Here is a 27,359-nt window from a genome sequence, read left to right as displayed (position 1 = left end):
TGCTGTTTATTCTGCATTATATAGGATCTGTTCCATTGCTAAGGAAGGCAAAAATTTAACTTTTCAAATGTAATTGGTCTATACATCTATACAACATGTCAGCTAGGTGATTACGGTGTGCTAAGTATTATTGTCATGTTGGGATTACTTCGAGAAAATAAAGCATTAAAAAATGTGGGAACAGTAAATTGGTTTTGGGCCTTGGTGAATACACTTGACTTGCTACTTAAACACAGAGAAATTGAACATGCTTTCCAAGCTAGTCAAGAAAGTTTATTACTTTCCTCAATTGTAAGTTGAGGTTTTACATAAAAAAATCTAGAACATCTGGAAAAACAAGTCATCTGTACCATCTGCTATAGTTTAATTCAGGAATAATGACCTAGGGAGGAAGAGGAAACAAAAACTGATAACGACTCCAAAACAACTACTAGAAAAATACTTGTGTAGTGATAGTATCTTGGATTTTTCAGTTGATGAACATTTACCATCTGTGGCCACAACGGTTAGATCTGTTTCTGGGCAGTAAAAATCTGGGCTAAGTCAAGAGCTGGAAACATACTATGAAGGATATCATGTAGAATAACTTAAGATGAAATTGTACAGTAAGACTATGCTGTATGTTTTAATTCTTTATCCTTTAAATATTCACGAATAGATTGTATCTCTACATTCAACAAATACTTACCATGTGCCTGCAGTGTGAAGACACCTGAGATCTTTTAATAACTTCATTTCCTTATTATATGTTAGACTCTCTTTTGTATTTAACAACCATGGTTTTTGAAGGGACCGACTTTGACATTGTAACTCACAGAGGTCTCTACAGAATAGATAAGTTACGAGATAAATTGGATTAGGCTGAAGGTAGTAAGAATGATGAATGATGAAGAGTATATCCCAGAAAATTTCTGAATGGAAAATTGAGGATCTAATGACTGACCGCATATGGATGTTAAAAGAAAAAGGAATATTCGTGACATAATACAATAATAAGACAGCAGTTCAGTCTGAAAGGTTGTGATGTGTGGTGATGAAACTGAGGCACTTGGATAAAATGTTTTTCTTTTTCCTTTTTCTTCATGATGGGAGTATTAGTATTTGGAGGGTCGAAGGCTGATGGATGCAGTTCTTGAAGAGGTTTCTAGGGAAGTGAAGCAGGCGGGCAGTTAAGAATGAACAGACACATTGTAAGCAGAAAACAGAGCCAAGACATTGTTTGATGGCAAACATTTTGTTATGAGCCATAAATGGTTGGCTGTGGAGCTCCCTGAAACAGAACTCCATTGCCTGCCAGGGTAGAAAAATTCTGTGAGCACATTAAAAGTTTATTTGTTCCATGTTTTCTGCTTCTAATTAAAATTGCATGTTAAGAAGAAAAGTTTTAGCTTTAACTGTAAATGTATAGATGTTTTTGCTGTGCAGACACTGCTACGGTTTTTATTTTGAGTCTTACAGATTGATGAATCTGAAAGATGAATAAGAGTAAACATATTAAAATGATTTTCCTTTGATGACAGTTAAAATTATTAGATACAATATTTTATCCAAAGTATCAATAATTGTGAGAATCAGAAATGTAACCTAAAGGAAGCCCTAGAGTCCAGTGGCCCGAGTTGACTGCAGGTCCCCACGCTTCAGTAAAAATTAACTGAGACCAAAAACGACCTCAGCTGTTCATGTTTCTACTTCTGTTTTACTTCGTTTCTTTATGTGTGTGTGTGTTTCTTTCTTAAATGATTCCTTGATTAGAGTAGCTCAGATTTCCAATGCATGTTACAGGACCTTAAAACAAAATATTAATTGTGAAACTTTCTGATTATCTGAGAATACTAATATTCTAAACCAGCCTCGTTCCCTCCTCTGCTAATTGCTTTGAGGCTTTAAAAATGAAGTATTCATTGAGTCTGTGGAGGACTTCACTCTAGTGGAGGTGTTAAATAAAGACATAGGAACCGTAACACCCAATAACGAGGCGATAGATGCCTCAGAAGAGGAGCCAAAGAGGTCATGTGAGAATTGAGGAGGGAATCATGGCTTCCATATAGGAAAAAATGGCTTCATGAACGATGAGTATAATTTGAGACACGTTTAGGGATGGGGAATAAAAGTCTAGGAATGAATAGCTTAGTCATAGGCACAAAGATAGGAAAAGAAGTGATGCAGTTTGGCCTGAATGAAGTAGATGCAGAAGGGAACAGTAGACAACAACTTGGAAGAGGCAGGTTGGGGCTCAGCTCAAAGAGGACCTGGAGTGGCAAACTATGTAATGGACAGTGGTGTGTCGTCGAGGCATGTGATGAGCAGAGTGACAGTGGTAGTGTCAAGGTTAAGAGCACAGGCAGATCCTGTTCTGCTGCTCACTGGCTTTGTGACCTCATCAAGTTAGTTAACCTCTCTGAGCCCTGATTTCTTTCACCTGTAGAACAGGGATTATAATTGTACCTACAGGCTGTAACGTGGATTAATGAAATAATGAGTGGTAAACACTGACCACAGACCCTGGCATATAGTAAGTGGTTAAAAATGCTACTGCTAATATTAGTAATGCTAATGAATATAGTAAGATAGCCTTGGCTTCTGCATTAAGTGAAACTCTTTTAAATCCAGAGTTTCCCAAATCATGAGGCAAAACTACCCACAACCTTTCTATTGCAGAGCTAGACTTAATTTCTATGCCATTACTAAGATTATCTATTTTAATTTAAACATATTTTTGTCTGTCTTTATGTTTTTGTAGAATAGTGAATTGTATGTACAGTTTTTCAAGTCTACTTTAATAGAATAAGTGTCTTAATTCATTTAAGCATTATAATTTTTTGCTTATTGTTTTTCAAGAGACTTTCTTTGAACCCAAAAACATTTAAAAAATTTCTAGAATTTCATAGTTGGAAGAAATATAACAGGCCAGTTAGCTCAGTCCCTCTAGGGAAACTAGAGGCTCTGACTAGCTTAAGGTAACAGAATATTAACGGTGAAGGGAAATTTTGATTAGATCCAGTGGTTGATGAGTCTCCCTCCTCGTCTTGCTTTTTTTCCCTAAAGTAAGGTGATTAAAACAATTTCTTTCTAAGAAACTTAATACAGAAAATACTGCAAAGAAACTTATGAGGATTCTCTGGTCAAGTAATACTAAGGTAACAGGGACATTTTCTTTTACTTACAGCATCATCCAAATTAGCGTACGAACAGCACAAACATGTCAGTAACACATTCTTTGGTCCCTTTGGCTCTTTTTAAATAGTTATTGAGATTAACTGTTTATATTTTCACCATTGGCTGTTCAGACTGACTTGGCTTTGCCATCTCTCTGACTCCCCATCAGACAAGTTCCCAGAGGGAAGAGGTGTTGCTGAGGCCAAGTGGGCAGGAGCAAAGGGCGTGGGAAGCAGAGAAGCCACAAGGGAGAGAGGTGGAAAGAGCAGGTGAGCACATTTTGAGTAAGGTGCAGGGTCTGGTAGACTTCTGCTCAGTTCCTTAACCCCATTGACTCAGGCTCCTAAACTAGCACTCAGGCACATTCATTAATTTGGGCATAAAGATTCATATTTAATAAAAATTTACTGAGTAGCAAAATGAACAGTCATAAACTCCCATTAAATATATGAAAATCTCAGAAAAGAAATCTGAAAATCTCTTGCAATGGGAGTGTTAGGCAAGTGCCAGCCTTCCTTTTAGAGCACTTTGGTTCCACTTTCAGTTTTCTTCCTTTCTTTCCTTTAATGTGGGGGAATCCCTTTTTTTAAGACAGTGTGGATTTTATTTGTATAAAATGCTTATTTTCAGATTACAACTGTAAATTTGGAAAATACTTGATTCTATAAAAAAATAAAGTAATAAACCAGAAATAAGCAGTTAGCATATTTTTATCATCCTGTTTTCTATGCAGTTTTTACTGCAGCTGCAATCACATTCTGTCTACATTTTAAATCTTAGTTTTCTTATCCAACATTCCTCATGCTATTTGAAACTTTTAAAATATAATTCTTACTGACTACATTACATTCATGATGTGATATATGGATTTTTTTTTATTAGTGCTTGGAGTGGGTGAGAATAAACGCATGAGTCTACCTTTCTAAACAATATGGATCTCAACGTAGATGCATAGATATCCCCTTAGATACAGTGACTTATCATAAGGAGATACTTGTACTTTCTTTTAAAGTTCCTATTTGATTAAATTGCACTTTGAAATATTCAGAAGGACACGTGTGGAGCAGTTGCACAAGACAAGTGGCTTGCTCCTGAGCCGTCGGCTTTATGAAGCCATTGTGGCCTTTCTGTGTGCGTTGTGGTCAGGACACCCCCAACCCTTTGTGGTCCTTATTTGTTTACGTGCTTGTCTATCCTCTTGAATTGCACATTTTTTGAGGGAAGAGATGGCACGTGACTCAGATCTGCATCTCTAGTTCTGTACTTGGAACAGAGCATAGCACGTAGGAGCTTTGATGTTGGAATGAATCAATGAAATGATTCACGGCTTACTGAGTATCAGTAAAGAAGCCGGGGGGTTTGGTCTGAATGAGTGGTTTAGGTAATGCTTTCTGGATTTTGAGGGAACATTCACTGTGTTAAATGTGTTGACAGGCTGATATTGGAGATCTAGTATGATGGTTTCTCCAGTTTTTCTCTAGGTAACATCTGAGAAGTGAGAACAAGGAATAGAGAATGTGAGGAATGTGTTCTGAATTCTGAAGTCTGTAAAACTTTTTTTTTCCTGAGAGAGGCATATACCAGTTAGTGAAAGCCAGGCATGACTGAAAAACATACGTTGCTTTAAGACTATAGAGAAACTTTCTTAATTTCTGATTATTTTCATTTATTTAGATTAAAAAAGATAAAGCAGGCTGATTGAATCTGTGTATTGTAGCTATCTCTCTGCAGAATATTTATGTTTTCCTTTTCATAAAGAGCAAATAGAGATCATTGTATGTTTAGCTTCCATGGTTGATATGCCATGGACCAAGTGAGAGATATTTTGATTTGCATCGTACATGTTATGCTCAATAGATATTTGTCAGAGTGAATGAAACGATTTACACTTGAAAGTGAGTAATGAATTACTAGTGTGATTTTAGTTTTAAATTATACTTTTATAAACATAATAATTATTTTCCTAGATTACTAGTCCAATTTTATTGTATTAAGACTAATTCAACGGCTGTTAGACCAGTAGACAACATGACTTAAAACCGGTAGTCTGTCTAGCTATCTACTCTCAAATTTCTGAAGAGCAAATATCAGACATGTTATCATTATTAAATTATCATCAGTCAGCCTTCATAATCATTCTCAAATGGAATGAGTAGGAATATTAACATCCATTCCCATTAGTTTACTTTCTAACGAGGCAGCATATATCTAAGCCTCTTGTAATAACTGGCTAGCTTTTAAAATGCTACTCCAAGCCTTCCTTTCAGGGATTGATTGAGCGCACATTTACTGAGCTCCTAGATCCTTTGAGCAACGTGGGGCAGCTTAAGATTTTCTTAGGGAAACAGCATAACCACATCATAACTTAAATAATGATATATAATTGATCAGCAAATAACGATTGGCACAATAATACAGGAATCCAGAAGTGGAAGAGAATAAAGTGAGTTGTGTGGCCAGGAAGGTCCTCATGATGAAAAAGAAACTTGAGCTTTTAAAGAAAGAGAGGAGGAAGGAAGTAATTCTAGGTTTAACTGGTACTTCCAAGAAGAAATGGACAGGATATACTGCAGGGGTGGTAAATGATGGATTTCTCCCCTTCTAGAAGAAACGGAGGGCTCGTGTGGGAAGGAGAGTGGATACAGAGCAGAGTAAAGGGTATTCACCGCGTCTAAATATTGAGCTTGCATAAGTGTTTTAGGAGAATTACTCTGGATCCTAAACTAAGAATCCATTTTTTATAAGGCCCAGGAGTCTGCATTCTAATATTCCAGGTTGATATATGATGCAGATGTTCCCTGAACTGTATTTGAAGAAACACAGGGTTAGATGCTGGGGTCTGCTTTGTCATCAAAGTAATTAGTAATTTTTTGACTAGAATTAAGCCTGATATAAACTGATAGACCTGGGCCCAGGATGGAGGAGGATTTGGATTAGGAAAGGACTGTTAGGTGATGAGCTGTCTTTGAGAACTAATGCAATCAGCTGGTAATTTCATGACAAAGGGTAGGGTAGTTGGAATGAAGACGATGAATCTGGGAGAAAGGTGGATTAAATTGTCATGTCTTATAATTTATATTACACAGAGACATTAGAGGAGAGAGAAGATACAGAACATTCTAGGTTAGCAAGGAGGATTTTATTAACAGTAAAGAAACACAGACCTCAGATTCTTGTGTATGTTATTAATTTAAAGAAATCCATGGATAAGGGAGAGTGTGAACTGAGAAGACCATAAGGTCCCTTTGGAGAAACAGAGTTTGGGATAACAGTAGGATACCCAGGTTAAAAAGCAGAGGGGGTGGAGGAGAGGGCACACCTGGAGGGAAGGACCTAGGAATACTTAGCACAGTTGCCGGAAGTGAAGGTGTAAGAACCAACAGGTCCTCGGTGTTCCTGGCATTCATTGCCCAGGATTACCATAACCAGTTACCACAACAGCCAAAAGCTTGGTGGCTTAACACCATGGAATCCTTTTGCTCGCACAGTTCAAGAGGCCAGAAATCTAAAATCATGGTGTCCTCACTCTTGCTTTCTTCTGGAGGCTCTGAAGACCATCCTGTGCCTCTCTTCTAGCTTCAGGTGGTTGTAGCAATCCTTGGCATTCCTTGGGTTGTAGCTGCTTCACTCCACCCTCTGCCTCCATCTTCACATTGCTTTTTCTCTCTCTCTCTGTCTGTGTCTTTCCTCTTCTTATAAGGACACCAGTCAGTGGACTCAGGGCTCATGCTAAATCCAGGATAATTTCATCTCAAGATCCTTGATAATTGCATCTGCAAAGGCCCTATGTCCAAGTAAAGTGACATTCTGAGGTTCTGGGTGGATGTGAACTTTTTGAGGGGTACACCATTCAACCCAGTACATCCTCCTACAGATATGCAGGAGAAGAGCAAGTCTTAAGGTATAAGCCTTGGGACATACTAACTATTAGGAGGCAGGAGAGAGGGTGAGAGGCAAAAGAACAGAGAAAGAAATGCAGAGCTAGGAGAACCAGAACAGCACTGCCAGGAAAGCTGAAGAGCATAGAGACTTTAAGAAATTTAGCAACCTCAGGTTCAGCCAATACATGCACAAAGTTGGCCACTAGGTTTTGGACTAATGTGATTTATGAACATCAGAAGAAGAGTTACAAGATCATTTGAGAACATGGGCAGAAAAAGGAGAGTGAGGAAAAACTAGGATGATATATAGGAAATTCAGTAGATCAGATGGAGTTCTTTTTTCCCCTCAAGATAGGAAAGACCAGAATACAGTTCTCCAGGAGCAGAAAGTCAGCAGTTCTGTGCAATGTCCCCAGGCACATCCAGAGGGAGGACTGTTCTCTCTTCTCACAAAATCTGGATCAAGAAGAGAATTCAAAAGTGGTCATAGCAAGGGATTTCTCCTTTCTGCCTCAGAGCATGAACTGCTTGTGCCTTTTCATATGCAAATATAAAGACTTAGACTGAATGCTAATTAAATTGCAAAGACATTTGTAAAGTGATATCACATCCAGGGATAGTTAATAAGGCCTGTTCATGGATCTTATTTATAAATAGCAAAGATTAAACATATGATAAAAGGAATTTTAGATGGAACAATTAAAGATCAATTATGACGATTGTACACAGCAATGAAAGCCTCTGGAAGAACTTGCCTACTTGTTCATCAAAGATAATTATCAATTATGAGGCTTTATCATTAGTAGAGTGTCTACACTTTGCATCTTAAAAAGCTGATGATAATTAGTCTCCAGTTCTTGCTGTAAGTGCTCATTATGTTCTGAGAGGAGTGACTCCTCTTAAAAATGACTTTTAGCTCATGACTTTAGACAACTTAGGCTCTCCAGTCCCTACACTGAATTCAGATAAAGCTCCTTTTTCCCATTACCCCCTAAATAACTTGATAGGCGCATAAATGCTAAATAATTTGAAGAAACCATACAATGAGTATGGAGAGGGCAAAAGATTTTAGTTTTGAATAGTTGTTGGGTTCAGAGGAGCAGGTTTATTGTCCTGATTACATCCAGGATGTAACTAATAGATCAGGAATTAATGACAGGTATTTTTTCAATGGAGAAGAATAATCATTTCTATTTATTGAGTGCTTCTGTGAACCAAGAATTGAACAAAACACTTCATATATGTTATTTGGTTTAACCCTATCAATAACATGATAACACAGGTATTCTGTCTCTCTCTCATTATACATAATAAGGAAAGAGTGTCAGAGTGGTTTAACAGCTTGTCCAAAATGACACAGATAATGAATAATCATTCTGGAGGATATGTGATATATAGTATTAAAATTCATCTTATCTGAAGATATTAATATTTAAGATTGTGACATCAGAAATTGTAGGAAAACAATTAGAAAAATAATTCTTTAACTCTTGACTAAGTAATTAATTTGGTAGTAATGTTAAACATTTAAGACATTGACCTCACATTTTTATCATAGAAAAGTACATGAAAAGAAGTGAAACAGACATCAGAGATTTACTGAAAGTCAAACACTAGATGATGCAATGATCCCTACGTAATTTTAGTCTGGAGGTTCTAACCTGGTTTTAAAAGTGTTTATTGAGATTCTTCCATCAGATAGTGATATTTTCCACTTTGAAAGTAATATAAAAGTGTAGAGGTTAAGCTGAAGTTAAAAGGTTGACTGCTGCTTAAAAAATAATCACAGAAATCTGATAAAGATAATACAGAGCACACAAGAATGTCAAACTCATGGGGGCCAGATGCATTCAGTAAAGTTACTGATGCACACAAAATGTAGTTCCTCCCAGTTCAGAAGGTAGAGGTGGGTGTGGCAGGCTCACCTGACAAGGTTTATAGTCTAGCAGATAAACTTTTTTTGGCCCCTTAGTTCTCACATTAAACAACCAGCAACAAACAGGTATAAAGATACATATATATTTTTGCCTAGTTTAATTTCTGAAAAAACATTTAAAGAGGAATATTATCTATTCCAGGTAGGTAACCACTGAATATATTTGTTAATGCAATTATCTTTCCTTAAAATACTGGCATAATTAATGGTGAAATTGAATTTTACTCTATTTGGAAACCAAAAATAGTTGGGGTCGTATCAGTTGGTGCAAAATCTACATCTGCAAATGAGAGAAATCTGCACTGTATTCATTTCCATTATAATGTACTGTAATTTACACATGTAATGTATATTCCAACATTGAAAAACACTGTTTTCACATTCTTACATATGGGCTAGAAGAAAATTATTTAAAGAAATTTAGTTTCATTGAGTGTTCCTGAGTTCCTTTCTTAATGTCGTTCTAATTCTTTCATTCTCATGTAGAAAGCAACTAATATTTTTATTTCTCAGTAAATTCTCTGAAAGAAATAAAGTGTCTTTCATTAGAAATTATAAACACAAAACCTGTAAAATTAAATACAGTATGAAATACTTTTGAAATTTCCACACAGGAACAGTTTATTTATTTAACACTTTTTGAGAAATAGTTATATTGTCTTTGCCTTGAGGCATAATTACCACGAGATAATGACAAATGCATCTAAAATATTTCAAAATCACTGAGAGACATGCACTGGTGATTAGAAGATGAGTTTTTTCAAATTGGAAATGTACGTTAGCAGTAGATATATATTTTTAGAAAGTTTCCTTGAAACTGTGTTTGTTGATCGGTTTCCTGCTGACTTCCGTGTACATTTCAGCTTGGCTTCTGGTTTTAAGTATTGTACACAATGTTGTAATTTGCTATGAGTTTTCTCCTGCAGGCAGTTTTTCTAAGCCTTTGCTCTCTTGACCTGAGGAGACATCAGAGGTTGGATCCCTCAATTTCCTTCTGATCACTTGGCGGCAGAAATTCGTTACTAGGGTCAGCGGGGGCTAACCTCCAATTTGGCTCCCTTTAATAGGGTAGTATTTGGGAGAGAGAGAGAAGGTAGGGCAAGGCAAAAGTCCGGATTTTGGGGGAGAAATAGCTAAATGGAAGCACTTGTATTGAGGCTATTCTTGTTCTAACTGCCTCCTACTTACCCCACTGATGAAGGAGCATTCCCCTCTCCAATTAAATAGGAGATGATCAAACACATGATGGGCAGATGAGACACACACACTCAGTCCAAGGGAGGAGGATACCGCGTGTTGTGCAGGGCCACACAAGGGTTCCACTCAGGAGCAGAGTGAGCCAGCAGGGCTGTGAGAGGCAGGCTTTGTAGTGACAAGAGGGTTAGGTGACCCTTGGTTCCCAAAGGAGGATGTGATTGACTTGTTTTGATAGTTTCACAGGGCTGGTAGGAAAGAGAAACTGGTTAGGCTGCAGATAAGGTGGGATGGAACTGGCCTGGCTGATAGAAGAGCTGGCCAGGGAGGGGTCCTTTCCTGCTGGGTGGTGGGGGTGCGTATCTGGCAAGAGCAGAACACACCGGCAGGCCTTTGGGACCCCAGGAGGCTCAAAGATGTCAAGGCAGTACATGGAATTGTAGTCTTCATGATATAGTTCTCATAATTAAAGGTTTAGTGGAGGGAAGAGGCAGGAGAAAGGAGGACATTAGCCAGCTGCCTAGGGAGGTACTGTTGGGTCAGGGTGAGAGCCACTGCAGATCTCTGGACCACTAGAGAAATAAGGTCCAGCTGGCTGTCCCCAAGGAAGAGCAGTGAGTACTAGACTTATACCCAGGTATCATAGATTGAGTCAAGGGGCCACAAAACAGGGGTCTGGTTTGTCAGAGCAGGAGAGATGGTGGCTGGTGGAGAGCGGAAGTTGGCATGAGGGGCTTATATTTGGGCTCTTATCTGTGGCTTCTGGAAGGTTATTTAATCTCTTTGTACTTCCGTTTCCTCATGAGTAGGATAATAGTAACTGTCTCATGGGGTGGTGGATATATTAAATGAGATAATACCTGTAAGCACTTAATAACTGTTAGCTGGTTTTTTTTTTATTATTCTTATATTTTAGTTGAAGTGTAGTCGATTTACAATGTTAGTTTCAGGTGTTAACAGCAAAACGATTCAGTTATACGTATACATATATACATATATATTTTCAGATTCTTTTCCATTACAGCTCATAACAAGAAATTGAATATAGTTCCCTGTTTGATTGGGTACAGAAGTTAGCACCACCCAGCTTCTGAGGGTGAGCTAAGCAGTGGCCAGTATTAGCCTAAAGCAGTAGTCAGAATTGAGGCCAATGTGTTATCACTAAGATCACCTAAACCATGCTGGACGTTCTTTATTCCTCTTTACAAGGTCTTGAGTTGACACACTGTAAATGGTTACTTAGAAGCTTTGCATTTAGAAGAAGATGTATTTTAAATAATGATCATTTAGAGATTCTTCTAAGTGTATTGATATTTCAAAAGCAAAACGTGCCTATTACAAAAAATACATTCAATAAATGTTTATTGAATAACTTTAGAAAAATTAGGCATTATCATTATTTAATTACAGAAATTTCTCCCTAGCTTCATCTGTAATATTTACAGGTAAACTGAACAAAAGATTATAGTACAGTGTGTAGAAATTTTCCTCTAGAATGTTCATATAAAATGCACTTTGGTATTGTATTCTGGTTGTTAGAAGGAAGCTTGTCACAAAACTTATCCATGGTGGTAGCAGTAGGGAATGAGGTAGAAACAAAATATTTATTTTTCTGTAACTGGGGACATTTTACATGGACATTTATTTTCTCATTATACCCTACTCCATTTCTTTATGTAACTTCTCACCTAACTGTTTCAAAATACATTGCAAAAATACTAAAATACTAACTTATGTGTCTCTGTAATCCTTATTATGCCTTCCATCCTGTTTTTTTAAAATATAATATGTGTTTAATCAGTATTTCTTAGTTGATTAGTTTTTACTGAATCATCAATACTTCTCGGTTGTGTTTGTGATTTTTACCCTTGTAAGACAAATTGTTTTAGAGATTCCAAGTGAATGAATTGGACCAAATAATCTGAGATTCCTTTAATGCTGATGCTAATGATAATCAAATCAATCAAAGAGAGATCTTGGTAAGAGAAAAAAGTTTTGGAAAACCTAAGGGTTTATTAGCCTTATATTAATATAAAAGGAATTCTAGTAGAATATAATTCTATAGATACAAATTATATATATTTACGAGTATAAAAGCTTGCTAGATTGATGAACAGTCTTTGGCGTTACTGAATGTAACCCCATAGGTTCTCTGGTATGGCGTGGAGTGGCCAAGGAGAGCCAGTGGTTAAAAGCACACATTCTACATTCCAGTATCTGGCTTTGATTTCTGGTTCCACCACTTAACAGCTGTGTTGGCCTTGGGCAAGTTACCTCACCTCTCTGTGCTTGTTTCCTCATCTATAAATCAGTGATAATAGTGGTAACTACTTTATAGCGTTGTTATAGAGATTAAGTGAATGAATTAGGAGCCTTAAAAAGCACTTAGAGTACTGTCTGGCATCTGAACACCACACATATCTGCATGTTCATTCTTCTTCTCATAGCTATAGCTGACTTCCAAGCTGCCTTTCCACACTTAGTGGTTAGGGAAGATGATTCATGGGGAAGTTTTTTCTCCCCAACTAGGTTACATATATAAAGCTAAGCTTGAAGTCCTTGAATTTAAAATTAGCTATTTTGTTCAATTCTCATTTATTAAGAGAGTTTCTAAAAAAAAAATCTAGTATTTATGGAATTTATGTCAAAAGCCAAGTAAGCACTATTTCAATGAAGAAATATGTATCTCAGCCATTGCCCTGACATGGTTGTAGAGCAAGAAGTCTACTTCTGGGATCGCTGCCTTTGATATCAAGTGGTCATTAAAAGTCTTATGACACTTAACTAAGACTCAAAATTATTCATCTCTATCTCTTGGCAAGGGTTCAAATTTGAGAATAAATTATCTTTAAGTGGATAAAGCATTTATAGTCCCCCCTACCCCTGTCTGACACTTTAAGTAGTTTTGTTTTACTGGAGGACTGTCTTCAGGTGCCTGTAGATGACGAGACACTCTTGTCATTCACAAGCTTAGTGCTGAGTCACATTTCAGCAATACATCTGGCCTCTTGGCTTATGGTTTCTAACACATTCCTTTTGTAAATTGTAAATTGACAAAATTCGATTGTCATTTAAAAATCGTTTAAAGTCTTCATTTTTCTATCTCCCTTGTGAGAAACTCCCTGAGCACTCTTACCTTAGTACTTCTTTGAGAAATGTTTCAAAGAAATGCCGGAAGTGGAAAAACTCAGAAGGGCCCTTATAGATATAAAGTACTGAAGCAAAATGCGATGGATGCTGAAGGGTAATAAGAGAATAAACTGGACTTTACTGTCATAATAAGAACGTTGTAAAGTTTGAATGTAATTCATATGGCTTCTAAATTCTTTCAGAAAATCGTAACCTTGCTGAAACATGTTCCAAAGCAGTAACATAAAGCAATATTTAAAAAGTAACTTCTCATGTACACGCTTTGAAAACCCAAGTGCTATCAAGCCTCTCAGTTGAGATCTTTAAGTGTAGTTTTTTTTTTTTTTGCCTTTTGTGTTGTGCCCAGATCCCATTTCACGCGATTCAAATAAAATTCCTATGCATTGAGGACCTTGATTTATAGGGAAGTATTTCATCTTAGTCGCAGTTGTTGTTTCTCGTCTCTTGTCTTCTGTGAGCCTCTATGTACATTCGCTGTTCTTTTCAGCAGACTGCTGTTCCCCGGAATGGACTGGGAGAGCGAGGTCAGGTTTCGTTTTATACATTTGTTTCCTTGCTCCAGGCAGCACGGCTCTGATGTCTCTGCAGAGGGGGCCGGCGTTGACAGCAGCTCCGCGGGTGCGGCCCCAGGCAGCGCGCGGGGGTCGTGGCGTGGGCGTGGCCTGATCGGGGGCGGGGCGGGGGCGGAGGCGGGGCCTGTCTGTGGAACGCGACCGGCGGGCGCGTCCCAGGTTGGCAGCTTCGAGCCAAGCCCGCGGCAACGGCGGCGGTGGCCAGAGTCGGTGCTCACGGGCTCCGCGTAGCTCCAGTCGTTTCCCTCGCTCGTGCAGCACCGTCTGGCCCCCGCGGGAGAGGGAGACCCGGCGGCGCTCTGCCCGAGAACTCTGGTGTTTCAGCCTCGTGGCACCTCCAGAGAAAGCCAGGTGCACGCAGGTGCAGCTGGAGTCCCAGAGCAAGCGGACTCCCGCCCGCCGCCAGATCGCACCTCTTGGAACCTCGACCGCCGAGCCTTCTCCAGCGCCTGCAGCGCAGGGCGCGCGGGGAGAGTGAGGTCCACGGCTGGGGAAGGAGTGACCAGGACACCGATGATGGACGCACAGACCTGGCGTGTGGGCTGTCGCTGTCTCCTCCTCCTGGCTCTCGTTGGTTTTACCCGAAGCGAGGGAATGCAGAGCTGCGAAGAAGTTCGGAAACTTTTCCAGTGGCGCCTGGTGGGACCCGTCAGGGGGCTGCCGGATTCGCCGCGGGCAGGTAAGGCGCGGATGGTCGGCTCTGGGCTGTGCGCCTGGGCGCGGGCTGGGACGTCCAGAGCGCCAGCCCTGCGTTCCCCAGGATCTGAGGATGGCCTTTCGGATGACTTTTTAGCCCCCCTGGCCGCGCAGGTGAACCCCGGGGAGGCCAATGGAGAAGTGCGGTGTGGACATCCGGAGCGCAGCGCAGCTCCGGGGACTCTGACTATGCCTGCGGCTGAGCCGAGGTCTGGGCGTTTGCCTCCCACCCGGCTCCCTTAGTCTCGGCGGATGCGTTGGTAGAGGCCAGTAAAGCTGACAGCTGGGCACAGCGCGGCCTCCACCGCGTTTCTGTTCCGAGTGGGAACTTCCCCAGTGCCCCGCCGGAGGGCCTCGGTTTGCTGCTTTCTCGTACGGTGGACGGAGAGAGTTGGGTTGGTCGCTCCAAGTTTGATAACAGAATCACAAACCTGCGTTATCCTCCTTTGCTGGAGAATGGGGCATTTACAAGAGCAGCCCTTCTCCTCTGTCATTAGAACTCGGACCCCGTACACTCACGCTGGCGTGACCCTTAGTCGCCCCTCAGTGCCCTGGTACCAAGCCCTCCTTTTCAGGAACCCGAACTGCCCAGTATGTCTCTAGTCTCCACCCCTTGAATATGTGACGGCAATAGACAATCAAACGGAATGTATTGGGGGAACCACTTAACGTGGATGAGATCTACCAGAGATTGAAGGGGAAAGAATTCAGGGAGTGTGGCCGGTGTAGATTTTGCTTCTTGTAAGCGCTTGTGCCTCCACCTTTACCCGGTGCTCCTCGCCCTCACTGGGCAAATTTCTTTCTGCGGGCGGAATTTCCACTTTACATTCATTTGGTCTGGAAGAATAGGGCTTAGCTGTCTCACGCAAAAGCAGGTGTCTGGAGCTAAGATCTTACTGGAGCAGTGCACCTGATAATGAGGCCAACACACTAACAAATGCTGTCAGCTTATTGGTTAAACAAAGAACTTGTAGAGGTTGCTTGGGTCTGAAACCATCTTCTGCTTGAGTTTTTATAAAGGGTGAGGAGAGGTGCAAGTCTTAGCTCTATGGAGCTGTAGCTGTTTTGCTTGATTTCTTTGCTGTTGTCAGCTCAATTCTGGAGTAACCCCACAAGGAAAATCTGGGCATTTGGGAACACTGCACCTATTTTAATTTACGTGATTAGTCTTTTAAAGGAAAAGGCGAGTAATTATTGGAATACCTGTTTGGTACTAGGCACTTTTTCTATACTGCTGGAAACAACATAGTTGGATATTCTCAGCTTAGGGCAGATCTGTCCTCAAATTATACCACCGCGTTGTAAATCTGTTTTCTTATTTCAGTGCATTCTTTTCATTAAAAAATAAACCTCACTTACCAGTAGCTGATGCAGCTAAAGTGAGTATGTGTGTTGGGGAGGGGGACATGGTGAAGGCATTGAGCTGTGAAATCCTCATCTGAATGATTAGATTTTGGCCCCCAGATACCATGATTTTGGTTGGTATGTTTGGTAAATGTTGAAAGTAAGGCCTTGATTTCACCTCCCCTCTCATATCTCAGCATTTTTGGTACCTGCTAAATGCAACACAATGACTAGACGGTATTATGTTTCTGGAACCTTGTGTGTGTTTCATTTCTTTTGAAGAGGAACTTTGCAGAGTATCAATCACTGGCAAAACATTTTACTGAAACTGAAGCTCTTCCCTACTGAGAAACGAATGGCTATACTTATTTGTGTTTGATACACATGACACACAAAAAGAGCCAGGCTGGCAGGCAGATTCTTTCCTAAGACATTTTGGATCATTTCCCTGTTGCTAATACCTTTCTCTGTGGCTTCAGGTGGTGGAGGCATAATAACAGCCCCTACTGAAGGGGGCCAGGCAGGGCTGCACTCTCAGACATCAGTGGTGCTGATGAAAAGAAGTGCTGAATTCCTTTGATATTTGCATTAAGAGAAAGTCACATCAAAGTATTATTTTGAATCAGAATCACCCAATAATGGGCTCTCACATCTGAATTTGATATAATTCTGAATTTTTCTTGTCTCTGTACTGTTGGTCATTTTTTATTTGAATAATTAAATGAAATATTAAACTGTTTCTTTTTAACATTGATGTCTTTCTTCTTTGCACTAAAAAGAAAATCTCTCATTCTCCAGTTGAGTAAACCACACATATCACATGGTTCATAAAAGCATTTCTTAATTTTTGTATTTATATATGATCTACATCATTGAGCTTGATTGAGTATAGTGGTTGAATCTTATTTTATAAAATTACCCTCAATCTTAGGAGAGAACACAGTTAATATCTAAGTAGTCATTCTCACATAAGACTACAAATATTCTTTATAACAAGTGTGTGTATTTAGGACATAGGCTTCCACTAATTACAGCCAATACATTTAAATTTGATATTTATTTTCCTTGAAAGTTAACTTTTTTAGTGCTTTCTTGCCTTTGTTTTTGTCCACTAATGGTTAATTCCTGAGATGTCCAAATTGCCATTTTTATAATACAAGCTGGTAGAATAACTTTTTACAGATTTGTCCTATATTTGTGACTTCTACATCTTCCGAAAACTGTTACCCAATTTGAAATTATTAAAATGGTGAGAACAGCCATTTAAGCTGTTTCTCAGATTCCCCTCAACTTTGTTCTCTACCCTGCTCCAATTCTTTTAAGCCTATTGAGCTCCTAAGGATGTTTGGATGAGAAATGTAAAAAAGGAGAGAAGGTGTAAATGTGATTAGAATTACAGATTTCCCTGTGTTCTGATTTTATTTCCTAAGTAGTAGTCAAGGTGCCCTTTGCTCTTGTTTATTTTATTCAGAAAAGAACTGTTAGTGAAAGTGTCTTTTAAAGGTCCTTTTACTTTTATTTTATTTATTGGGGAGGAGGGATAAAGCTTTCCCATTGAAATTCTCTTCACACGTGCATTGTTCACACATGCATTATTTCCCTTTATTAAAGAAGATAATTCAGAACGGAGAAGCTTGTAAAAATCCAAGGCTACCTTCAGATAATTCATATACCAACGAGTTTTTAAAATGTGGATGTTCCTTGACACAGAGAGCAGCTTGTGAAAGCTAACTTTTTCTTGGTAGCTTTGGCTGTAAATGGGATAATAAAGATAAACTTAACATGGCAAAATTAAATTCTAATACTAGAGGAGACTCTAAGTAGTGTTCTATAGTTTTTTTCTTTAACTCCTTTCATTATCATCTAATTTTATATTTGCTTCAAGGACAATGTTTTTGCACACTTGCACCCAGGAAAAATGAACTTCCTGGTGACGTTATAGACATTTGAGTCCAAAACTTGGTCCTGGCACCTGTAGTTCTGTGACTGAGGACAATCAGCTATCCTCTTTGAACCTCTGTTTTCTCATCTGTAAAATGGGAATATTACTTTTTAAAAGGCTGGTTGCATAGATGAAATGAAATAATAATTGTTTGTAAAATAGCACAAATCCAGGCACATAGTAAGTGCTCAAAAATGTGTTGCTGTTAGTACAGTTTTTTATTTAGTATCTTGATTTTAACTGGAATTGACCTTTAAGGGTGAAATTTTAGTTTTAGGTCTCTATAAATCAGGATATGTTTTTATAATAACTTTTTTTTTTTAAAGTCATAAATGATTGTTTCTAAAATTGGGGAATATGTGTCTACCTGAAATGATATTTATTAGGTTATGGTGAACATTTTGTTTCTTTTCATGAACTAATGGAAACTCTAAAAAAGAAACCTATCCAAAATGGTATTTATTAGGTTATGGTGAATATGCTGTTTCTTTTTGTCAACTAAGGAAAACCCTGAGAAAGAAACCAGGCTGCACGCACCCATGCGAGCTGTGGCACCTGCAGCCGCCGCCTCCACTGTCTCCACCACCAGTCTGCTAGCTGTGTTCAGCGAGGTGAAGGGCGTGTATGGGGTGGCTTGGGGATTCACACCCTGTGGCTGGTGGCCACAGTCACTCGTTGACCGTAATCTCAAACTGGGACTCTTGTTTCTCATGCACGAACCCTTTTTGCTGCTGGGGCAGCAGCCTGGTTATGTTGATCCAGAGCCATAAAGAGACCCACAGGCTGATGTCAGGGCAGATTATTAATACCACGATTGCCCTGTGTTGAAGCCCATTGGCCAGGCGCCACCAGAAACAAGAGGTTAGTCAAGCAAAGGAGGTTTTGCAGCAGCAGGGGAGATCACTGTGCTCAGGACTGTGGGTGTCTTGGTGAGATGCAGGTGACAAGGCTTTTTATAGGATTTGGGCTTGTGCTGGGTGATTACAAGGGTTTAATGAAGCAGGGCAATTCAGGAATTGGGTGTCTTCACAACTTACTAGGTGTTGGGACGAGTAAGATGGGTCATTGTCTTTAATGAAGAAGCAGTGATCACTCTTGTTGGTTGGAGGAGGGGATGTTGATCATTTCTGTGGTTGGAGGGTGTCCTCGTGGCTGTCCTGCTGCATCACAGGTCTTAGGCGGCTTTGTCTCGTCTTTGTTTTCTTATTCTGAGCATGTTGTCTTTGTTGAGTTGTAAACATCAAGGCCTAGTTCCCGTGTCAGGGCAGCTTGTCACTTTCTCCTCGGGAAAATCCAGTGTGTGTTTTGATGTCTAAGAAAATGATATGTTTCATTTTTATCCAGGCTTTTAGTGACGCTTAATGATGGGGGAGCAAGTATGATTTTTCCTTTAGTGCCAAAGAGTACGTCCGCCCATCAGGGCCTGGATTGTCCTAATCACATCCAGTTCCCTCATAATCTGTTTACTAACAAATGTAAATGTTGTGTGTATCCCCGTCCTCTCTCCATCCCCAAATTTAAGTTCCTTTTTTGCCAAGTGTCCAACATCCTGTATTTGTATAATTGGCTTTAAGGATGGGTGCAATTTTGGGCATTTAAGAACAGCATTTTATAATTTTTCTATACTCTGTCCAGTCATGTTTCTAGCTTGTTAAGACTTTATAGAATATGGATTTTTGTCTTGTCTAGTAAGAACACCTTCTTGGTCTATGACAGTTCTTTTATCATTAACTGGTGTAAGACTGAGAGTAATATTCCAACAACCAGAGGCTGCTCCTATACAGACATGATTTATAAATCAGTGGCCTCTTGTTATAACTGTTCAAGAAACCATAAATCCATCTTGTTAAAATGGAGTCATAGGAGACTTCATTCACATGCTTTGTTGAAATAGATTGTGAATGTGGTACCCCACCTACTTGGTCAAGTAATGAGAGCAATCGATTTTATTAGAGTAGCCGTTTTCCATTTCTACCTTTCACCTGACCTTTAACTAGAAGAAAAGACAATACCAAGTGTGCCCTCAATTCTTCTACTTTTTGGCTTTAGAACTTTCAAATTTCACCAACGGTACTGTTAAAATCATCCTAAAATGATTAGTCATTCTTTTGTGAATCACAGAAATAGCACTACTTTTGATTAGCCACATCAGGTTCACATACAGCTGTCATGTAAGTTGAATGTATAATACGCTTTTACAGAAAGAAAATGAGATTTTGTACTTACAAGTTTTTATGAAAGAATATATCTTCTCTTGAAAATTTAAAGCACTGAAAAGTAAAAAGAAAGCAAAAATAATTTTGCCATCCAGGAATAACCACCTGAATTTTCTTTCAACATCATCATCAATTCTCTGCTCAGCACAGAAATATTTTTTGAAAGAACATAGAATTACTTTATCTTTCTTTGTAACATGCCTTTTCTAATCATGAATGTATCAGTATTTCCTATGTCATCAAACATACTTCTAAACATGTATTTTTAGTGACTGTATAGGATTCTACTGAATCACTGTACCATTAATTGAATTCTCTGTTGTTGGAAATATAGGTTTCCAATATTCACTGCTGTAAAGTCACATTGCTAAGAACATTAAGGCAAAATGTGCCTGATTCTTACCCTACCCACAGTTTTATATACTGTCTACATTCATTCTGTATCAGGGTTTTTCAGTGTCAGCACCATCGACCTGCAGGGCTGGACAATTCTTCATTGTTGGCAGAAGAAGGGGGTCCTGTCCTGTGCATTGTAAGGTGTTTAGAAGCTTCCTTGACCTTTATCCCCAGATGTCAGTAGCAGCACCTTTCCCTCTGCAGTTGTGACAAAGATGTCTTTAGACATTGCCAAGTGACCCATGGGAGGCAAAATGGTCCTGGTTGAGAACCACTGGCATAAATGTTCAACCTGTGGGTCCTTCCCACACATTCACACGCACGTCACATAGCTGGCTGGTGTGCAGGCCCCACATCTCAGCTTGAATGTCAGTTCTGCAGAAAGGCCTTTAGCAAGGTTCAATGCCCTACGTCCCCCTTTGTTGTTTTCATGACAGTTATCCTGGTGCCATATATACGTGTTTTCTTTTTACTGTTGCTCTTTCACTATTAGATTGTGTGCATGATGAGAATAGAGAACACATCTGCCGAGGCTGGTTTCACGGGGCACGAGACCTGTGTAGGCACAGAGGGTCCCACACTCAGAAGGACCCCCTGATTGGTTTAATGTTCTGTTGCCATCTTGAAGTTTGAATAAAAGGTCCTGCGTTTCCTTTTTGCGTTGGGCCCTGCAAATTATGTAGCCAATCCTGTTGTGTACCTTGTTCACTGTAGAATATCTGGTGCCTAGAACAGTGCCTGACACAGAAAAAGAGTTGAACTGTTTGTTGAATACTTTAGTAAATCTTCCATGAGCATCTTATTACATCTTTTGAACTTCTCAGATTCTTAAGTTAAACTCCAGAACTCAGTCCACAGGTATTGAACATCCAAGATTCTACTTATATGCATTGATATTTTTTGTTTTATGGTGTTGTATAAATGGGTTGAAAATTGGCCCCTGTGTTTTTTAACTTCTCCATGGCTGGTTGGGACCACTAGCCCAAAGCCTGCCAGTGCCAGACTCAAACTTTTTCATATCCAATTGCTTTAAATATAGTTCAAGTAAGCATAAATATATATATTTAGAGCTTGCCTGCTTTGCAGACCCCAGAAAACTGAACTCATCTGCTAGCCATGGATAAAACAAACTCTGGGGCTGTGGAAGACCCCCATGTTGCTGTTGCCCTTTGAAGCTCTTTGACTCAGAGATTTCCCATCTTGCTGCTAAACAATATCACGTAGACATGGGAGCCCCCCTCTGCAGTCCCCCTCCCTCCCTGGTTTCCCTTGCCCGCTTCCTCTTCTGGCTGGTGGTCCTGCACCACTGTCTCGGGAAGGACTCCCTCTGTGAGGGACATCTCCTCTCACACTGCCTTTCCAAGTGGCACCCAAATAAAGCTCACCATGTACTACTGCCTTCTCAAGGGCCCGTCTTTTCCTTGACCAGACCTGAAATCCTCACACTCACCACATGCAGATTAGTACTTAGTTACTTCCAATATAAAGATTGGGACTCAAAGTAGCAACACTGATATTAAATATATTGTTTTCCTTTTGCTAGACTATAGGCTACTGGAGAGTAGGAACTGTGATTGATTAATCTTTTTGTTCTGTGGTTAGGCCAAACTTAATAAATCAATTTTGATTTTTAGATTTAATCTTATATTCAGAGTTACCTAATAGGCTCAATTTACTGTTTTAAATTATTTTTTATGCCTGATATTAATAGAATGACAAATGCAGAAGGTGAAATTTTTTAAAAAATATATTCTGATCTAGGCTCAGTTGTGTTGTTGAACAAATTGTTTATGTGGAGTTAACTTAGTATCTTCTTATGTAACCCTGCCCCAAATTCTATGAAGTGACCCAATGCTTTTAAGTTTAAATTTAAAGAAATTTTTATCTATATTAGCCAACATTGTTGAAATGAAGTAAATAAATTGCCAAATAAATGTCCAGAAGAAAGTTTCCTCAAATGTCCTGTAAGGAAGGAAGATTGTTTAACATTGAAGAGATTCATTTGCACAGTTGTTGTCATCATGCAGACAGTGTGACTGATCTGCCTTAGAACATTATTTGATCTATTATTGGGAGAATGGAGAAAAATAAAAGTGACCAAGTATATCTTACAGTGGGCTGTGGATTGGTTGGTTTGTGTTTTATTTGAATATATGTCTAGCAGAATTGCTTCTTTCTATGAGAAAATTAATAGTAAGGAACTAGAAAATGATTCAATTTTTCCATGTCTCCCCCTTGTTAATTCCATGTTGGGAGAAAGCACACATCACTTATCTATAGAATTATTCCTCAGTCAGGAAGATTTTTATTAAAGGACAGTGACTTGGGGTCCAGATTCCATGTGACCAAGTGGAGAGACCATAGTCTTTCAGAAGAAGCAAACAAGCAATTACTATTAAATCACTAAACATAAAATATGGTAGTAGGTTTAATTTGTCTCTAAAGTATTTCCAACAATTCCAATTTTAGAAATACTCACCTAGTCTTTAAGACTTCTTTTCAATGATATCTTAGAAAATTTTTTTTTTTCTGTGTGAAGTGTGGTTGGTTATTTATTTAGTATATCTTTGAATTGGAATTAGGAAATTTTACCTAAGTATAAGGATTATTTAAGTCAGTTCTAATGAAACATGCTTATGTTGATATGGTTCAGCTATTGTCTTAAATATATTACAAATACAGTCATATTTAAAAGCTAGTAAACATTTCTTGTTTAATAATTTAAATTGTTTATTACTCTTTTTAGGATAATGGTTTTGAATTACTGGTTTTTCTCTACTCTGCTGTGATAACTAGACTTATTTTAGTTTTTATAATTCTAGGTGAAATAATATTTGGCAGCTATCTTTTTAGAGCTCATAATCTTTTGTTTTTCCTTGTCATAGTTTTAAGGGACTTTAGTTTGTAATTCCTTCAGTGCTCATTTTGGGAGAGGCTAAGAACTGAGATGAAGGTTGGATAAAAACCACATCAAGAATGCGACTTCATTGATCAAATAAACGTAGAAAATTTTTTTCTGGATGCCCTTGTTCATTGCACATATACTCTTTAAATGGGAGACTGTCAATATTAAATTACCTGTTCAGATTTATTTGCTTTTCAAACAACTCTTTTATTTAGTAAGGTAATACCAAGTTACATTTGGTTCGTTTTCTTTTGATCATTGAAAATGTCTGTGTTTAATGAGCTGAAACTGAAGTAGGTCAATAAAATGAAGAGATTAACAGTCTCTTCTCCACCAGGCTTGGAATACAGTTTTACTCTGGGGGGAAAAAGTCATTTTTAAAAAAGATTTTTTGATCAACTTAAAAGGTAAAGGAAATAGGAGTAACACGGAAAGAGTCAAAAGCTGAGAAGTCCATGAATTTTTCAGAGTCCTGTTTATTTCAGGTGAAGATATGTGGATCTAGGTTTGAATAGTTAAGAACTTTAGTTGCAAAACAAAACTAAATTTTACTTTTCTGGGTTGTAGGGTCACAGATAAACTTGAAGTTGTTAAATATTTGATATTTAATTTATCTTTGGAAATATCTTACATAGAAAACAAGGAAAAATGGTGGGTGTGACAAAACATTGAAGAATTGTCATGGGATAAATAAATGGGAAAACAAGGCGTTTTAACTTATAATTTGGCCCATATCATGCTCATATATGTTAGTGAATACCAATGAATTCAGTTCTGAAATAGCTTAGTCTTGACTCCATCACTTATTATTAGCTGCATGATCTCTAGCAAACAACTCAACCTCTAAGAAAATATTTTTCTTTCCTCACAGGAATGGTCTATAGGTTGTTCCTTTTCCCTTTCAGTGGTTTCGAGGACCACATAATATGGTGTAAAAGCTTTGTAAACAACAATAAAATCCATAGTTAACATAATTAATTCTATTACAAATGTACTTCTTAGATACATTTAAAACATTCTCTATATCAGGGAGCAGCCAAAAACGTCATAGTAGAAATCCTTTTCTTTCACGCTAATAAAATTCTAAACTTTCAGATATTTTTCTTCTATTGCTGATTCTCAGAGTATGGCGCCTGTACTCATAGAAACCTAGTCCATCTTTTCATTCTTTATTTTAGTTAATAAATTAAGTAATTTATTATTTATGGTTTAATTATGTGGTAAAATCAGATTTGTTTATTCATATTAAGTAGTTTAAGAACTAAAGACTGATCTTTTGTAAAATAATGTCATTTTAACTTATTCAAGAGAAGGTACTTTGCCTGGAAGTGTGCTGAGTAAATGTGAGCAGGGACAGGTTCTGCAGCCCGTGATTGACTTCATCAGGCAGGAGTTAATTCTCTACTGCGTTTTATCACGTTCTTGCATGTCCTGGTGCAGCTGGGTCTTCGTATGTCTCTTGAATTGGGGTGAGAACTTTTTCTCCATATGAAAAGCACAAAGGAGGAGTGTGCTGGCAATTCTGTGCCCCTTTAGATGGACCCTTCGCCCTGCTCTGTTCCTGGACTACATGGAAGGCATTCCTGCCTATGGCAGTTCATGGAAAGCAATGAGTGGAGAAGAAAACTGAGCAAGGGGAGTGTGGTGTTTTCCAGGTCTCATCTTATGGGGTCCCAGCAGGCTGGCTAAGTCCCTTTACCTAAGCACATAGCTCCTGTCACGTGACCTCACAACTGTCTCTGGATTCGTATAACTGCTCTTTCCTCTCGTTCCCTAGAAGGTAGTAACAGCCACACTTATTAGCTAGGGAGTGTTGCGGAATCCCTTACAGATTTCCTGTATTCTGCCATTTATAAAAGTTGTATGAAATAATTCTATTTGAGGTACAATCTATTTCCTTTCAAGAGCCTTCCTGTATGACAAAACTTTACATGCTTGAGGTATTTAGACCCACAGCTTTCAGAGATCATATGATTTGTAATTAAAATATATAGAAATGAAAATCTGTTCTAGAGTGGATTTATAAATGCTTTTAGAACGTCTAATCAGTGATGATCTCTCTGTTCATACTCAGTTGCCTGGTGATGGTGCTTTTGTTAATTAATTGTTTCTTTCCCTCCCTTTTCCCTCACACTTTCTGTGAAGAACGCTGGTCCTGGCTAACCCTTTAGATTTCAGTTGGAAATAGGACTAAATAGATAATACCCCAGAATAACACAGTAATTTAATTCCCACCATTCCACTAATCCGATCAATCACCAAATCTCATAGAATATGTTTCACAAATGTCCCTGTAATTTCTCTAACCACCACCATTGCCACCACCATGCTTTAACCTAGTGCCTTCTCATGGCTGGATTACTCAGTTGGCCTGTATCTCCTCTTGGTCCTTGCCAGTTCATTTCCCAGTTGATCCTCAATAAAACTAAACCTTATCTTTATTTCTTGTGTTAATGATTTCCCATTGCCTTTCTCTAAAACAAAAACCAAAATCAAAAACAAAAAAGTGATTATATTTGAATACATAACTTCTGTATAATCAAAAAATAAAATAAACACCACAGTGAAATAAATGGGGAAAAAAACCCCTATGGCATTTCATCTGTAGTGCATAGCAACCAAAAGTTAGCATCCTTAATCATAAATGAGCTCTTATAAATTGGTAGCAAAGACACTAATATTTCAAGGGAAATGAAGAAAGAACATAAAGAGGAAATTCAAATGACTGAATGACTAATAAGGATATATGAAGATGATCGAGTTCAACATTAACAGAGGAAAAACAATTTCTTAGGAATAGAACGTTGTTAGAGATTAAAAATACTGATATCTAATGCTCCTGTGGTTGTAACAAATAGAGTACGCTCATCTACAAATGCTGAGAGAGAAGACTGATGACTGTCTCTACATTTGGGGGAATTTTGCATATATCACTCAAAATTTAAATTTTGTGTATCCTTTGCCTACCAATTCCAACTTATAGGAAAGTGTTCTAATAAAGTAATTGGACAAATTTAAACTAATATATATATATATACACACACACACAAGCAGGTTTATTGCACAGAAAATACAATGTAGATGCATATTAATGTCTATTAAGTAATAAATTATGGATAATCATGTGGAAATTAAACCAAGACAGGTAAAGCTATATAAGCAAAGAACAGGTGACATACGGCCCTATTGAAAGGAAAAAGCAAATTATGGCCCAACTTAAAAAAAAGAAGGGACCTACTTCCATATCAATTTATTTACAAACACACCCTAAAACAACATACACAAAATGCCATTAATAGTAAATAACATTGAAAAGTGGAGTTAGGAGCAGGAAAGGAAGTTAAGAAATAAAAATATACTTTACAAATTTCTATGTCCTTTGAATTCTTAAAAAAGATTATTTATTTCAATGATTCAAATTTTTAACTTACCCTGTGATTAGTGAAATTTATGAATGTATGTGATTCATACTTATGAGAACATTCAGGTGAAACCATTGCAATTCCACGATCTGAGCATCTCTGTGTAATAACGACTTCAAGGCTCCAATGGCAGCAATGAAAACAAGCAGCCCCATCGCTCTTTATCCTAATAATCTCGACTTCTTTGATGTAGCTTGTCAGACACTTCATGATCTGGCTCCTTCTTCCTCAGCCTCGTATGCTTCTTTTCTCCCCATTTAAAAGGTCAGTTTTTGATCCTGAGCTACCGTAACTAAATTTGTTCCTCACAAATTACTTCTGGAAGTATTGAGGTTCTCTAAAGTAACTTCAGAGCCAGGAATTATTTCTAAAGTTATCTCTAAATCAGGGTACCTAAGTATGGCCATGTCTAAAGGCAAGTGGAAACATCATTTCTCTCTTGAATAATTGTGACAGTCTGTTGGATTATTGGTCCAGTTTTGTCTTCATTGGAAGCCATTTTCCATATTGTTTCGAAGGTGCTGTTTCTAAGTGATATACCTGAGATCA

The 27,359-nt window shown here is 38.4% G+C and overlaps 1 protein-coding gene across 2 annotated transcripts in view; it reads left to right on the top strand.

The window, feature by feature from the left end:
- The first annotated feature begins 14,083 nt into the window (after positions 1 to 14,083).
- The window catches only part of GPC5 (glypican 5), a 1,164,489-nt gene continuing 1,151,213 nt past the window's right edge, over positions 14,084 to 27,359 (top strand). For both annotated transcript variants that reach the window (XM_010980223.3, XM_064493033.1), the window contains exon 1: positions 14,084 to 14,568. In XM_010980223.3, coding sequence (XP_010978525.1) covers positions 14,403 to 14,568 — 166 coding nt within the window. In that variant the 5' untranslated portion in view covers positions 14,084 to 14,402. The remainder of the gene's footprint in view (positions 14,569 to 27,359) is intronic.

Source organism: Camelus dromedarius, chromosome 13 (assembly GCF_036321535.1).
Source record: "Camelus dromedarius isolate mCamDro1 chromosome 13, mCamDro1.pat, whole genome shotgun sequence".
NCBI classification, from domain to species: Eukaryota; Metazoa; Chordata; class Mammalia; order Artiodactyla; family Camelidae; genus Camelus; species Camelus dromedarius.
The sequence above is the reverse complement of the archived record's forward strand: the minus strand, read 5'-3'. Positions and strand labels throughout refer to the sequence as shown.